The following is a 16795-nucleotide window of genomic DNA, read 5'->3' as shown; positions in this document are numbered from 1 at the left end:
GATTAGAAGGGAAGTTGTTTTTACCACCCTCTTGGGCTATCTTCATCCATTCCCTCATTGGCAGCTCTAACCTTGAATGTGCTCATATATTTTGCGGGGGAAAAAGTCAGGGGGGTTTTCGTTTCCCAGAGAATAAGTGTCTAGGTTGTGCTCATTACTGCTGCTTTTTTTAACAAGGCTGTTAATATTTTAGGACCGCTTCGTTCGTGAGTCCATGGGCAGGGGAAAGGTTCATATTTAACAAACTTAATCAAACCCCATATGCAATTTCCCAGGCATTGGGATTCATGAGGTTAAAAAAAACGAAAATGTTATGAAGTAGTGTGTGTGTGTGTGCGCGTGCGTGCAAGAAAGAGACAGAGACAGAGAGAGACAGAGAGAGAGAGAGAGAGAGAGAGAGATTGAAAATATGTAAGTATGTGTGTGCATGTGAGTGCACGTGCATATGTTGCATGTGTGCACATGTTGCGCGTGCATTTTCGACACATCCTCCCAACTAATCACACACTGAAGTAATTTTATGAAGAAAGCTGAAGTCAAAAGTTTACTGCTGAAACTTTCAAGGTTACCTGATGATTGGCAGAATATCAGCAAAACCTCAATGTCTCAAAGCAGGTTATCTATCTAATGTTTAACTCAAACTCATGTGAATTAGTTCATCCTTAACTCATACTCTGTTACTGTAAGTGTCAGAGACACCAATGTGTAGTTTTACTCTTTCCAATTGCAATTGTCATAACATAGTTAAGTTAACTGGAAACATGCTCTGCGATCTAGTCTAGTCAATGTGGCTCAGAATGGATAGGTGTGGAAGTCAATGATATACAGTATTTGCATTACATACATTATATATTATATTATTACATTGCATTACATATATACAACTATATAATGTATATCAGACTATGTGTTGCCCTCTGCACAGGTGCCTAAGATGTGTGTCCTCATTGAGTCCCCTTTTTGCCATAGCGCAATGGTTCTCAACAGGGCCGGAGTGGGCCCTTTAATCAGGCCGGGATTTTAATTCACATCTAGGCCACTTTGATATGGAAAATCGCAATGCATTTTATTGGACTTGTGTTCAATTAGACTAGGCCTACGTGTATATGTTGTTAAGTTAACAGAACACCTTAACTCTACAGTTAATTCAAATTGAAATAAATATGACAAAAAAGAAAAGCTAATATTTGTATTTGTACAGGAGTTACTTGACCAATCAAACTGCATTTGCCATCACAAAAAGTTCTCAACAACTTACTGTATCTATGGCTGTGAGTGTGGGTTATGTGAAGTCAGGCTCCATGTTCTATTTGTCTGATGCTCTACATGCACATCTTGGACGCACACAGAGCCGTGAGGTTAGGAGTAACGCCCACTGAGATATCAATTTATCCCTCCTCTCACATTCTCGTCGCAACTGTCACATCACCAAACGTTTTATTCACATTTCATTTGTAAAAATGCATGTGAAGATTGTCGTTGATCCTCATCCTGTTACTTGTGTTACTGGACTTCTTATTGAGCTTATTCACCTGCACACTGCTGTCATGCTACTAAAATGTGTGCATTATTGATTCAAAACTTAACTTTGCTTTGTCGACGCGTCATGCCTCCGAGGCATACACACTTTGGATTTTGGTTTTGGACCGCTAGAAAGCGTGAAGCTCTTTCTTTGTAAACCCAGCATTTCCGAGCTGATTGTGCAGCCTGATCTCCAAAAATTCCGTGCTCCTGGACACTGATTTTAAGGACATGAAATCTGTGTCCAGGAGCACGGATTTTGCCAAAATTCCGTGCTCCTGGACACGGAATTGTTTTCCGTGCTCCTGGACACAGAATTGTTTTCCGTGATGGGCACACGGAAGTGCCTATAGGCTATTACCACAGCCCTGTGTAACTCCATTATCAGAAAATACATACCAAATGCTAATCCTAAACAAAATAATGCTATAGCAATTTAAGTTGTGCCCTGACCAAAACATTCCCTAACCTTAACCTGTCATTAAAGACATATTTTTCAGAAATACATTTTCCAGTTGGTTGCTAGGCTATAATGAATGACAGAAAACTAGCTCTGCCCAGACCAAAACAATCCTTAACCCTAACCTGTCAGTAGGAAATGGGTTTTTTTTAGAAAAAATATTTAAAATTAGAAAAATCCTGAGAAAACACAAGACAGTGAAAACATAGAGCTGTGGGAGTAGCCTATAGAGAGAGCACTTGTCTGTGTCCATCACGGAAAACAATTCTGTGTCCAGGAGCACGGAAAACAATTCCGTGTCCAGGAGCACGGAATTTTGGGAAAATCCGTGCTCCTGGGGCCTCATGTACTAAGACTTCCGTAGATTCCCTACCGAATTCCTGCTTCCGCTAAAATCGTGAAAAGTACTTAAGTACAAAAAAATCCGAATGCATGAATATGTGCGTAAGACGTTTTCCACGCACACTTCTGTCGTACATCCCAATTAACGTGGAATTCAGCGCACATGCACGAGCCCAACCCTCCGCCCAGTCTCCTCCCCTCATTACCCCACAATGAATATGGTAATTAGTATAAATAGGCCTGTAGTTGTGGCCGCGTCAGCGAATATGGAGAAATCTACACGCAAAAAAAACTTTACAGAGTGTGAGGTGGAGGTGCTGATCTTGGAGGTAGAGGCCCGACACAAAATGCTTTTTGGGAGCCTCTCCTCCGTATCAGCACCAAAACCAAACGGGTGCATTGGGAGCATGTGGCAAAAGCGGTCAATGCGGTAGGTTCGGAAAGCCGCACCGCAGCCGACATTAAGAAAAAATGGGGGGACATCAAGGTTGATGTGAAAAGAAAGGTGGCTGCCCCCAACCGAAGCATGGGCCAGACGGGCGACGGAACCGGTGTGGAGGACCTATCTGTTTACGAACAGAGGGTGGCTGGTATACTCGGACATCTGTCATTTGTCGGCGTGGTGCCACCCGGAGAGGGGGATTCGGATCTGGCCCAGCCCATGGATGGTAAACCCATTATTATTTATCTAACTGACCTAGGCTATAGTGTCATTCAACCTTTGTTCATTTTTTTTTTATTTTTTTTTTTTACATTACACTAGCATCTTTGTCATTATTATATTACATAGAACATGCAACCACCAATATATAACACGTGCACTTGTTTTCTTCAATGTGATTTTAATAATAATCAAATTGTATTCCACGAAACAGAGAATCAAGGAGCCACGGGTGCCTCTGGAGACACGCCAACAATTGAGGAGGAAGTGGTCTCTCAGCCGGGTTCATCTGGACTAGCCTCGTCCAGCCGCTCCTCCTCACCACATGCGCCAGCGGGCACACCAACGGGCCGCGTGCTCACGCGCGCAGTCCTAGATGTTCAGGGGGACATAGTAAAAGGGCTCGATGAGCTCAATAAAACGATGAAGGGGGTGTGGGATGAACTGAAGGGGTTAAATGCCACATTAAAGGAATACATGCATAAGTAAGTTCTGTGTTTGTGTCTGATTACCTTTTTTATGATGTTGCAATGAATTGCTGACGGAGCCTGATGGCATTTCTATCTGGCTGCTCATTGGGCGGCGGTCCGGGGTCGGGGTCCTCATCCAGGTCAATTTCTCCCAGTGGTACGCCGTGTCGCTGCGCAATATTGTGCAGCACCCCACAAGCCAGCATAACGCGGCACACCTTTTCCGGCCTGTACAGCAGTACCCCACCGCTCTTGTCAAGGCAGCGCCAACGGCCCTTCAGATGCCCAATCGCTCCACGACCACCCGCGTTCTTGTGTGCATGTTTGTATACCGCAGCTCTTGTGCAGTCTGTGGGTTGGCGAGGGGGGTGAATAGCCATTCGCGCAAAGGGTACCCGCTGTCTCCTATCAATTGGAATATGAGAAACGTATGAGCTCCAGTGTGTACAGGCCTATAACGTAGGCTACATTAAACTGTTGGAAACAGGCTAGGCGTACTTACCAAGCAACCACCCATCACGCACTATGCCACTGTCAAGCCTAATCCCCACCGAGCTGTTACTGAGGATGAACGAATCGTGTGTTGCTCCAGGCCACCTTGCCACAATATTTAGAAGGCGCATTTGGGCATCACATATTATTTGCACATTTATTGAATGGAAGTGTTTTCTATTCACGTACAAATGTTCCCCTTCAGATGGCGCCTTTATAGCAACGTGCGTGCAATCGCTGCAAATTGCGCTTTTATCTGTGCTTGGTCCACTACATCATAGGGAAACTGTATATACCTGGCGGAGAGTCGGATGAGCCCCTCCAGCACTGGCGGAATTGCACGGCTCAAAGCTGACTGGCTCATTCCCGAGCGGTCCGCCAATTCCCTCTGGAATGTACCTGTTGCTAAAAAACCAAGCGTGGTAAGGACTTGGATTGGCACTGGCAACGCATGGCTCCTGCCAGCGTCTCTCTTCAATCGTGGGCCCAACTCAGCACAGAGATCCAAAAGAATAGCTCTTGGAAGTCTGAATCGGCTAATAAGCCAGTCATCATCGTGGGCCAAGAAATCATTATAATCACGGAACACCCGTTCCCTCCTAATCTGACCGTTTGCATTGTCTTCTAATAATGCCAACCATGCCATTGTCACCCAGTCGGTTTTTGAGACGGTTTGCGCATATATTTATAGTGCCGTTTATTTGGAAGCATGTTAGTGATTGGACTATTCTTACCCATGGCGAGGGTGTTCGTAATTTGCACGCAATTAAACATCGACTGACTGCCTGACAATATGATATAGGCCTATCGCTTGGTTTTAGAGTGAAATATATGGCCACTATTCATGCTGAAGACAAGGCACTTTCTTTGCACTTTTTTCCCCCCCCCCCCCCCTCTCTCTTTTTTATTTTAATTTTTAAATCTTTTTCAGGACACAAAAAAAACACAACAATGTTTAGTCTTTATAGGCTTCAAACTGTAATAAACTAATCTTGAATCTTGAATCTTGAATCACTAAGCTTTACTGTGGTAACAAATATATGGACTGCAAGTAGGCAATCCATTTTGCCGACGTTACATTTCATTCTGAACAGTCGCCCGTATCCCTTTTGCGTCATGACTGGTGCGCGAGTGGGCCTGCATGCAGTTGCGTTGAAGTGCCTCAGTGTGCCGCCAAAAAGACGAAATGCACCAGTTACGACAACTTCCACGCTTACGGCAACTTCCACAGCAGCCCTGAAATTCGCGTGGAGATCCGCAGTTTTCCACGTCTACTCTGTTTTAGTACATCTGACCGTGGCCGTGGAAAACAACTTAAGTAGCTTTTTTGTCCATAAGTGAGCTTCGTACATGAGGCCCCTGGACACAGATTTTGTGCCCTTAACATCCTTGTCCAGGAACACGGATTTTTTGGAGATCATGTTGGATTGTGAGTTGCGTCAAGTGACATAATTCCCTCCGACGAGATGAGTTGAATTATCACCCATCCAACGCCTTGTTCCTAGGTTTCTGACTCCTCATTTTCGCTGACTTCTGTTGTGGTAGAGGCAGTAGAAAGAGATGTACTTAATTTGGCTATTATTACACTCAGATTTACTGTATGTAAAGTGCATCTTTCTTTGCGTGTTTCGCCGCGCCTCCCCAGGGACTCTTTGGAAATAATCTGCTGTGGTGCTGCCGGTGGCTGCACTGTCATGGTGAATATTATTTATGCAGACTACAAGTGATCATTACATTCAGAACTAGAAAAGTGCTCCGAGATCACATACCTCCGCCAGGGCATGGCATAATTAGATAATGGGAAAAAATAATCAATTTGCCAATATGAACGACTAGCCATATTCCTATCAGAACTTTCAAAATGACACATTCATGTCAGTTCAGTCATTTGCAAAATCTATCTGCTTTGAAATCTTGTGATCACGCGCTGATAGAACTGTAGCCTAATTAATGAAGGGAATGTAATGATTTTGACCAACAAAACTGAAACAACTACAGAAGGGTAAGGCCATTTTTTTGTTGCCTACGATGGTATATGATTCATTCTCATGGGCCACTGGTTGGTCTTGTCGCTGTCGGTTGAAGTGGCATTTGCTTCCCCGCATTCCTCAAATCACTATTCACTGTTGTTAATCAGTCCACGGGCATTGCTGTCGGAAATTGTGGTCTATCTCTTAACTGGGCTTGATTTAAAAATTTAGTGAAGGGGGTGTTTGACCAGCATTGTGAACTTACACAGCCACAAATTCCATATTTTGGCGATGGTACCCAATTAATTCGACATTGTCAACCAAAATGATGTGCGGTGGTCACTGTCCATCTCGCAACAATTCACTTCCACTTCACACATATTTTAGGCAGCGGTAATTAATTTTACATGATTGTTTGTTAACTTCAACGAGGGTGTATAGCCTAGGGCAGTGGTTCCCAAACTTTTTTCTCGCGCACCCCCTTGTACATTTCAATGTTGTTCACGCACCCCCTAAGTGAATGTTTTGGTGTGCTGATGGCCACTCAAGTATGGCTTCACAGCACAAATCATTGCACAGTATGCAGAGTCATTTAGGGAATGCTCATTTCCAATAGACTTGATGCTTCTTGAAGCATACAATTCACCATACAATTAAAAGCTACTTAATTTTCATGAATGCTGTATAAAACTACATAATCCGCCATTGCTCAATTCAGCTCGCGCACCCCCTCTTGGCAGGCCACGCACCCCCAGGGGTGCACACACCCCAGTTTGGGAAACCCTGGCCTAGGGCTATAGGCTGCCTGCCGATGAGCAACTTTTTAGGTTGATAGCACTGGTGTGGGAGCTGGCGTCAAAGGAGACAGTCCCACCCTGTTCCTTACTGTTTGGCGCAGGCTCACCCGTGTGGAATATATGCCGGTGCTCGACCATTATGCATGCTGTCGGGCTTTCTGATCCCTGTCCATCTCGCAAACAACTTGGGGTTATCTTTAAATGTAGCGAAGGGGATGTAATGAATTTTACCAGCATTGTGAACGTAGGCCTAGAGTCATAAATTATTTTGGCAACGGTAGCTTAATTAATTCGACAGGATTGTGAACCTAAGTCACAGTCCACAACAGCATTGTGAACTTACACGATCACATATTCCATATTTTTTGACAACGTAATTAATTCGACAGCATTGTGAACCTAAACGATCTGCGGGGGTGGTCACTGTCCTTCTCGCACCAGCAATGATAACATAGCCTAGGCCACACATAACAAATTGAATATTTTTGGTTGCGGTGGTAGCCTGATTCATTTGACAGGACTGATTACTGCCTGCGGATGAAAGCTGCCTGCAGATGAACAACTTTTTAGGTGAAATACACTTGGTGTTGGAGCTGGCGGCGAAGGAGAGAGTCTCTCCCTGTTCCTTGCTGAGAAAGGCGCAGACACGCCTCTGCTCAGTGCTCACCGTGCGCACCTTGTGGCAGGCAGTGGAATAGCAGCGAACTAACAAACACAGACAACAAACACAGAACACACAGAAACTCAGGCGATCACATAACCTCCTGGCGGAGGTAATAATCTTCAGTGACAAAACTGAATTTGAAAATATTTCCCCATGGTCCAACCAGGACACACCAAAATTTGGCCTGGATTTGTCCCGATAGTTATAATGGCCACTCCGGCATTGGTTCTCAACCTTTTTTGAACAAATGCCCCCTTGAACTCATCATAAGCCTTCCAACGCCGCCCCAATCTTGTCTATCAATGCCCCCCTTAGTATTGAAAAATAAAATGGACTAATATAACTCAATGGTAGCTCAGCACCGCCCCCACTCACCTACATCCTTCTCAACACCCCCCTAGGGCTTCCTAACACCCCCTGGGGGGCTGTACCGCCCCCCGTTGAGAAACACTACTCTGGTGTTAAGTGTTTTTGACTGGTCTTTTAGAAAAGCAGTGCATCGATTATTAGAGATGTCCGATATTGGCTTTTTTGCCGATATCCGATATGCCGATATTGTCCAACTCTTAATTTTCGATTCCGATATCGGCCGATACCGATGCCGATATATGTGGGTTATTTTTCCTCATAACAAATTTTAGGTAACATTACAAATCTGCTGTTGTGGAACAAAATATGCTTAATTTTATTGTAATACCCCACTAGATGCATTCTTGAATGCAACAAAGCTTTCCAAATATTAACATCGTCTGTGCAAAATAGAAAAATAATTAAGGAGAAAAGTGTACAGTAATTCAAGCATTATTATATCGGTAGTGATAGGTCAAAAATCCGATACCGATATTGACCGATATTAAATGTTATGCTATTATCGGGCCGATAATATCTGTGGGCCGATAATATCGGACATTTCTATCGATTATAACACTTGTCGCATTGAATTGAATGGCCCTGCCCCACATTGCGATGCATTGCCGAATCGATTATTATTGACACCACTACCCTCCACCAATCACCTTCATATAAACAATTGCAGCCATTACACTCTAATCTGATGTGAGAATGCCAATGGCAGTCATTAGAGTCTAATCTGGCGTGAGAATATCAATGGCAGCCATCAGACTCTAATCTGGCGTGAGAATATAAATGATAGTCATTGCTAGCCTGATAAACCAGACTAAATGTGGATGTCTAATTTAGTCTGGCCTCGATGCATAAAACATCCGAAGATTGTTGATGAGAACAACCTTCCCTCAAAACCCTGCCCGCTTTGATTCAAAGCACATCTTTGCGTTGTAATTGGTTTGCCAGATTCATGGCATTCTGGCTTCATTGAATCATTATGCGAGGCCAGACCCACCCGTAGACAAAACATTTTGCCGTCCAGCGGGTGGCGCTGGTTCACCAGGCTAAGTCATTGCAGTCTAATCTGGCATGAGAATCTCAATGTCAGCCATTAGACTCTTGTAAGGGTCAATTTCCTGACTAATTTTCTCTTGGCCATGTGAGTATGAGGTTTCAGACGTGCATTCCTTCACATGCACAGGGAGTGATGCAGATGTAGCCTGGGAACGCCCATACTGCCTTTACTAGCATTTCTCAATGTGAGCGCTACAACCCCCCTGGGGGCGTTGGGAAGCTCTTGGGGGGAGTTGAGAATGATGCAGCTGAGTGGGGACGGGCCTTCGTTCCCATTGGGGAAAATTGGTCCATTTCATTTTTCAATACTAAGGGGGGCATTGGCGGGCTTATAATTAGGTCAATGGGACGTCGGGAGGTTTATGATTAAGTCAAGGGGGCATTTTTTTCTTCAAGAAAAGGTTGAGAACCACTGTTCTACACAATCGTTCCGATCTGAAAGACACTCACTTGTGATTAGGTCTGGTGGTAACCAGGCAAGGTCAGATGTGAGCCAGGGCATTCTGGGCTAGTGTTTTTTTCTGTCAATTAACTCACTGGGTATGATACTGTTTTTTTCTGTCAATTAAAAATCAAATGTTCTATCAAAGAGATTCATTGGCAGAGGTCTTCTGTACTCTGAGTGTAATCCTAGTTTCCTAACCACTTCATCCATTTAGGGAATACTCAACAGAAACATTCTTGGTGCCATGAAAAAACCCTTTATTTTAATAAGTAGTCAAAAACAAAGAGCAAGTTATACATTGAAAGTTGAAATTCAAAGTAATCGAGTGGTACAATGTATGAAAGTAAAAATCATAACAATATAAATGAGAAAATAAAACAACACTAGAAAACTGTGAATAAAGTTTATATTGTGCATATGAGTGGATATGCTTGTTTATTACATTACATAGCATTTGGCATAGACTTTATAACCAAAGAGTCTTGCAATATTTACAATATGTAATTTATTATGGTGGAGTGGAGTGATTTAGGCATTTCTATTTATTGTTCTTGTCTGCTCCCATCATTCTCCATTTGATTACAAGCACACAACTACTTACACCACCCCCAAACCCCACCCTCCACCACCCCACACACACACACACTCACACACACATACACACGTACACACATCTACCTACCCACACACACCTGCACTGATATCATGTTAGCACTTTGCAAAAAGAAAGTATTATCATTTAAAGTAGCTAAATGTGCATGGTGGTTCCAAAGCCAGTCTACAAAGAGCTGCCCCCCTTCCTATTCGCCCCATTATACAAAATTTGGCTGCAATTCAGTTGATTTTTTCTAGGGGCGCTGGTGAGTGAGCATAGAATGGGGTTGCCCCATGGATCTGGCAGCAGTATTTCACAAGTGTACTCGCTAGTGGCTGAAACCTGAAAATGTTCCTGTGGTTTCCGACAGAGCGATATGGATTTACATCAAAAGCACAATAACCTGTGTGTTATATCCTTCCATTTTCTTACAGGTTTGTCATTTGTGAGTCAGTCTTCGCAGCATCTGAATTGACAAAATCTGGTTGGTAAATTATACATTATAATATTGATTTCTCCGTTCAATTATCCATAGTCAAGTAATCCAGTGTCGGATTAAACACATTTTGAAGGTTTGAAGAGCGGTTGGCTACTATGTTTATTTTCCAGAATCAGTGCGGAGGGAGAGCTGGTGCTAGTTGGCACGACAGACAGTGACATAATTCAGGCACAAAATATGTATTGTAAAAAATCAAACCAAGGATAGGAAGGATAATTTATCCTGCCATTCGGAAAATTTAAACAAAAGCTGGCGAGTTTTTTATCCAAAGCAACAGCTCCATAGGACCCCATTCATTCTGCACTCCTCCTTTGACGCCTAGAGTGCAGTACCACAGGGAAAAAGCCACCAGCTTTCTCTCTCGCCATACTCACAGAACCTCTCTGGTGATTCTCTAGGGTCTATATTGGAAATCTTGCCTAGGATCCCACTGAAATTACATTTTTAATATCAGAAAATGCACATGATATGATGCACCCCCCCCACACACACACACACACACACACACACATACAAATGTTACACAGTGCTTTTAAGACAGGTCTTGTTTCCCAGTCTCAACATGCAGATGTTCTGTTACTGTCAGAGTAATACATGTCTTGTGCACCAGTGTTACAGTTTTTCTCGATTGCTTCCACTTAATTTCAGGTACTTCACACACAATTCTCTGAACATCTCACCGATTTCCCAACTCCCCTAACCAATGTCTCTGAACACTAAACACAATTCCTTCTTTACACTTATTTCAGTATTAAAACACACTCTTTTCAAACCACTACTCACAATTATCTGGATTACACACAATTTTCATGAAGGAAATCCCTGGTTGTCGCATTGAACACACTGTCATTCAAAATACTAAAATCAACCGCCATGCCATGTTCACTTCCTCATCACATGGGCAGACTCTCTTCATACCGATTTACAATCTGAAATCATCACCCCATCAGGACACACATTGCATGTGATATTGATGAAAACATGAGTGAATGCAGTGAGAAAACACATTTGTTTAGTTTTTGAACTCCAAAATATGTTATACAGAAGATCACTTTCATGTGGTTACCCAAAATTTTACAATAAATTAGTGCATTTTTAAATGTTAGACAAATATATAAAATATACACACATCTGTGTACTCCAATTCTAAAAACAATATTTCAGTATTCTACTACAGAAAAATACCCTCTTTAGTAAGTAGAACACTGAAGAAAATAAGTTTCTACTGTGTGTCAAGTTGAGTATAGAGTTTTACCTTGTGCATATTAGTGTTCAATGGTTCACATAAGAGTGTATTAAAATGACTGCTTGTGTGTGTCATCTGAGAACAAAATGACCTTTTTAGAAGAGAGTACATTGTTTTGAGACAAGACATGCATTTTTCAGAGGTAGTGAAGAGTTTTGCCCGCTGTGTGTGAGGTTTGGAAATTTGTGTGTAGAGTTTTGCGAATTCGAGAAATGATTCCGAAAATTTTGTGTAAGCAATCGAGAAAAACTGTAATAGGGGTCAATATGGATTTTTTGATGCCTACTGAGTTCACTTTTTTGTGCAAAGCCTTTTCCAAATGTAGGTACACTGGTAAGGCTTTTTTCCAGTATGGGTTTTCTGATGGGTAATGATAGCAAATTTCTGTATAAACCCTTTTCCACTTGTAGTACACTGGTGAGGTCTTTCTCCAGTATGTGTTCTCTGATGGTCAATGAGATCACTTTTCCGTGTAAACCCTTTTCCACATGTAGTACACTGGTGAGGCCTTTCTCCAGTATGGGTTCTTTGATGGTCAATGAGAGAACTTTTCCATATAAACCCTTTTCCACATGTAATACACTTATGAGGCCTTTCTCCAGTGTGTTTTTTCTGATGACTGTTGAGAGCATGTTTCTGTGCAAATCCTTTTCCACATGTGGCACACTGATATGGTTTGTGTTCCGCATGGGTCCTCTGATGCTTGATGAGGGTACCTTTCCGTGTAAAGCCTTTTCCACATGTAGTACACTGGTGAGGCCTTTCTCCAGTATGAATTCTCTGATGCCGGGTGAGATCACCTTGTTGTGCAAAGCCTTTTCCACATGTGGCACACTTGTAAGGCATTTCCCCATTGTGGATTCTCTGGTGGAGGATGAGGTTAGGTTCTTGTTTAAAGCATTTCCCACATGTTGAACACTGATATGGCTTGTGTTCAATATGGGTTATCTGATGCATGATGAGGGTACTTTTCTGTTTAAAGCCTTTTCCACATGTGGTACACTTGTGAGGTCTTTCTCCATTATGGGTTCCCTGATGCGTAGTGAGGGCACCTTTCTGTTTAAAGCATTTTCCACATGTAGTACACTGGTGAGGCCTTTCTCCAGTGTGGCTTCGCTGGTGCTTGTTGAGATTACTTTTATGTGCAAAGCCTTTTCCACATGTATCACACTTGTAAGGCCTTTCCCCAGTATGGGTTCTCTCATGGGTGTTGAGACTACTTTTCTGTGTAAACCCTTTTCCACAGGTATTACACTGATATGGTTTGATTTCCGCATGGGTCCTCTGATGCTTGATGAGGGTACTTTTCTCTGTAAAACCTTTTCCACATGTAGTACACTGGTGAGGTCTTTCTCCAGTATGGGTCTTCTGGTGCTTGTTGAGATCACTTTTTCGTGCAAAGTCTTTTCCACATGTACTACACTTGTAAGGCTTTTCTCCAGTATGAATGACCTGATGCTTCTTGAGATACCGTAGTGAAAATCCTTTCCCCCATGTGGGACACTGGTGTCGGTCTGTGTTATTATGAACTGCCTGGTGTTCACCTTAGGAAAGAAAATGAAGATAAACAAACACATGAGTTTCTACTTCACAATGGATGAACTACAGACTACATCATCAATTTAAAAAAAATTGTGATGGAGCAAAAAATAGTGTTTACACCCATTCAAACGGAGAAAATGCCTTTTTTTGTCATGGATGCTCTCTTTGACTCTCTGAGTTTAAATTGAGGATCTAAATGAATTTTCACATCCAGTAGCTTCCAAGTAAACCACCTGGATACGAAAAACACCTGGATCAGTGCTAATGTTCAGAGGCACATCATTTGACGTTCTAGCTAAAATCACTTGCCTGGCAGTTTTCATAATGTGTGTAGAAAACAGTAGAGGTGCCAAAGTACTGACCCAAAACTACTACCTGCTGCTGTGTTACATGTTGTTTTTCATCACAACCTTCCATTTTACACCTAACTTGATGACAGCAAAACTCCTTATCCTTCCCCATAGGCATATGTTTAGGAATAGGCTAGTAAGGGACTGACAGGAAATGCTTTGATTATCTAAGCAAAGGAGGCTTGACGTGAAGGGACGTGATCAAGAAGTGGTTTGATTCACTGTTTTTTGACAGACAACCGTTTATCCCACCCACACTGTCACTGAGCAACACTAGACCCCTGTACAGCTTTTTTTGACTGTAGGGGTTTAGCTCGCCCGGCTAGACACTCATTAAAACGTATGTCATAATGTTTTCCAAATATTTGCAACCTATGCCCTGACATTCTCAGATTAATATCTACGAAGTAAAATTATGAGGCGCACCCAAGGCTTGTGTAATACAACATATGATAAGGTTGAAAAGTGAAAAAAATCTGAGGACATTAAGTGGAGCAATTTTCAATGTCTTCAATCTGGAGAGATTTAATATATATCATAAGACACAAAGCCTGTTCACACTTACGTAATTCTTTTAGTGCCTCTAACTTTTACTAAGAGACACACCAGCAATACATGGGTTCTATTTTTTTTTTTTAAATAACCTGACTGCACGAACCTAGCTGCGCATAACTCAACCTCTGATTGTTGGAAACCGCTGTCGGTCAAAAAATTTGCTCACGTGGTTGACTACCAATGTCTTGCCCCTCCTCATAACATTGTGTTGATAAACACTGAGAACCCATGTACAGACTATTCAAAGCAGAGATGCACACATCAAACATTTCATTTTCCAATTCCTGGGTTGCAGATACGTCGTCACGGGAGTGCGCAAATTTGAAATGGTGGGCGACCTGGGATTGGAGCCTTTGAAACCCATTCTAAAAAAAAAATTCGAACAGCCACAGAAAATTTTGAGTTGTACCTAAAGACACACTAAAGGTCTTGTTTAGATTCCCTGATTGACGCTCCCAACCCAGGGCGCTCCCATTTCATCTCGCTCCCACTAGCCAGACTATCGGTACCACCGCCATATGACGGAGCCAGCTATCTTGTTGATGTTAGTTTTTTGTTTCTAACCCTAACCTTAACCTTAAACCTAACCCTAAACCTAACCCTAACCCTAACCCTAACCCTAACCCTAACCCTAACCCTAACCCTAACCCTAACTTGATCGTATGTGGCAGTATATGATAATACGTGAAATATAATCGGGTGGGACCGCACGTGATAGAAACACCTGGGACCGCACGTCCGGGAGCGATCTCAGTTGGGAGTCTCCATCCCCTTACCCTTGTTTTAAGGAACAGTCCACCCTTCTTCCCAACCCAGTATTTCCAAGTATTATTCATGAATGTGCATATCATTGTTGTCTATGTGTTTACATTGCCTAGTTAAACGGTATAGCCAAATTAAGCCTAGCAATTCAAGTCTATGGGGGAAAACAAACATCCTCAAATATACTTGTGAACTACTTTAAATTCATAAAATAATTTTAAATTCAACAGAGTGCAAAACAGCTATTTAATCCTGTCCTGTGATCACTTGTGGCTTGATGCTATTGCCCCCATCCACTTCCAGTGATTATGCTAAACTATGCTAATAATTGTGATACAATAAATCTAAGTACTGAAAACGCTCAGAAGAAAATGGTATGCACGTTCATGAATAATGCAAAAATGGGTGGAATGTTCCTTTAAAAGCTGAGAATCTTTCCAGGGAAAGAAAACATTATTCTTTTTGACCCAAACTAACCCTCGCTTAAAGTGGCCCACCTTCGGATTGGTAGAAGCTAGGAACATACATTTTTCACTTATGGAAAGCTGAGATTCTCAGCTTTTAAACAAGGCCTGTACAATGGGTTTCAATGGCTCCAATCCCAGGTAGACCACTAGCAGTAGTTGATCAAAGAGATTTCAAGCGTGTGACGTCAAATGAAACCCAGGAATCACACAGCTTACAGTAATACTTAAAGCTGTAACATGTAACATTTTCTTTCCAGAGCGCATGCTGCCCACTCAGAAATGTTGCCTTTTTCAGGAATACTTACCATGCAATCAAATTCGAAGTATTCATTGTGACTTGGACAATGGCACCTTTCTTACATGAAAAGGAGGATCTTCTCAATTGTCCACCATTTTTAATTTCTAGACATGTACATTTTAGCTTCGAAACTTACTGTACTTTGATCCCGATTGGCAAGGCAAAGCACAGCTTCAATGAGAAGCATAGTTGCAATGCCCACTCTGACCACCATCCCATCCGGTGCACTTTTAAAGAATGTTCAAAACTATTTTGTTTTATTGTTTGTTTTGTTTTGAAACTGACCTGTTGCAGTCACGTCTGCATTGTGTTCCATTAGAGAAGACTCTGTTTCCCTTTTCATGTCCATGGCCTCGTCTTTCACGAACGATGGGTCAGTGTCATCCTCTTCCTTTTTTGTTCTGCACAAATATTCCGGGAGGAAATCATCCTCGTTTTCTTCTTTAATCAGCTTCTGAGATGTTACCTGTTGTGATGGAGTCCGTGGCGGAGTTGTAGAAGTGCTCTCATCGCCACTAAATTGCATGACATGAGACTTCTCTCCTTTAATTTCATGTGACAAATGTGGTTCTTCTTTGCAAATTGGTGTCCAAGTACCACTACCTTTCATGCCCGTAGACAAATGCTCTGGTAGAAATGCATAGATGTCTTCTTCCTTTGTGTCAGTCTTGTTCATTGTGAATAGTGATGAGTGTCCACGAAGATCCTCATTCATCCAGTTTCGGGTAGTCAAAGGACTGGACTCTTTGCAGATTCCCCCTTTTAACCAAGTCTTCTGCGGTTTTCACCTGATGTTAACAATTCCTGTTGTTATTTTTTGCCAAGTCTTCTGCGGTTGTGACCTGATGGTATGGAGCCAGGAGCTTTACCCCCTAGGCCACTAGTATAGGTGGAGCTGTAGACCACTCCCCTCATTAGGTGATAAAGGGTCTCCTGATCAAGGTGTGAATGGGAGAGTCTTGTGGTTTCAGGATCCAGAGGGTGATAACGGCTCTAAGTGTGAAAAGTAATTTGCATTCCACATAGGGTCTCTACTAACGTGTCATCCAGTGTTTTGTAACTGTGACTATAGTAGCAGTGTGATCAGGCCTTACCACACAGTGTATGGATTCATTTCGTTGTTTGACCTGACATTATGACTATATTTCACTTGAACACTTATGTTTTGCCTTCAGACATGTAAAAGTTTTTTTATCTTTTACCTGACATGTTTAGACGGTGTTACTTCCGTCTTCATCAG

At 42.3% G+C, this 16795-nt stretch overlaps 1 protein-coding gene across 1 annotated transcript; it reads right to left on the bottom strand.

The window, feature by feature from the left end:
- Nucleotides 1-3501: 3501 nt before the first annotated feature.
- Nucleotides 3502-16081, bottom strand: LOC134467053 (zinc finger protein 436-like). Its single transcript, XM_063220978.1, has 4 exons — nt 15841-16081; nt 12271-13125; nt 11995-12186; nt 3502-3803 (listed from the first exon to the last, which is right to left on the bottom strand). The coding sequence occupies exons 1-4, from the start codon at nt 16079-16081 to the stop codon at nt 3502-3504; spliced, it is 1590 nt and encodes a 529-aa protein (XP_063077048.1).
- Between the last annotated feature and the right edge of the window lie 714 nt (nt 16082-16795).

This window comes from Engraulis encrasicolus, chromosome 17, assembly GCF_034702125.1.
Source record: "Engraulis encrasicolus isolate BLACKSEA-1 chromosome 17, IST_EnEncr_1.0, whole genome shotgun sequence".
Classification (NCBI taxonomy): Eukaryota; Metazoa; Chordata; class Actinopteri; order Clupeiformes; family Engraulidae; genus Engraulis; species Engraulis encrasicolus.
Note: the sequence above shows the minus strand (reverse complement) of the source record. Positions and strands in the feature narration are given on the sequence as shown.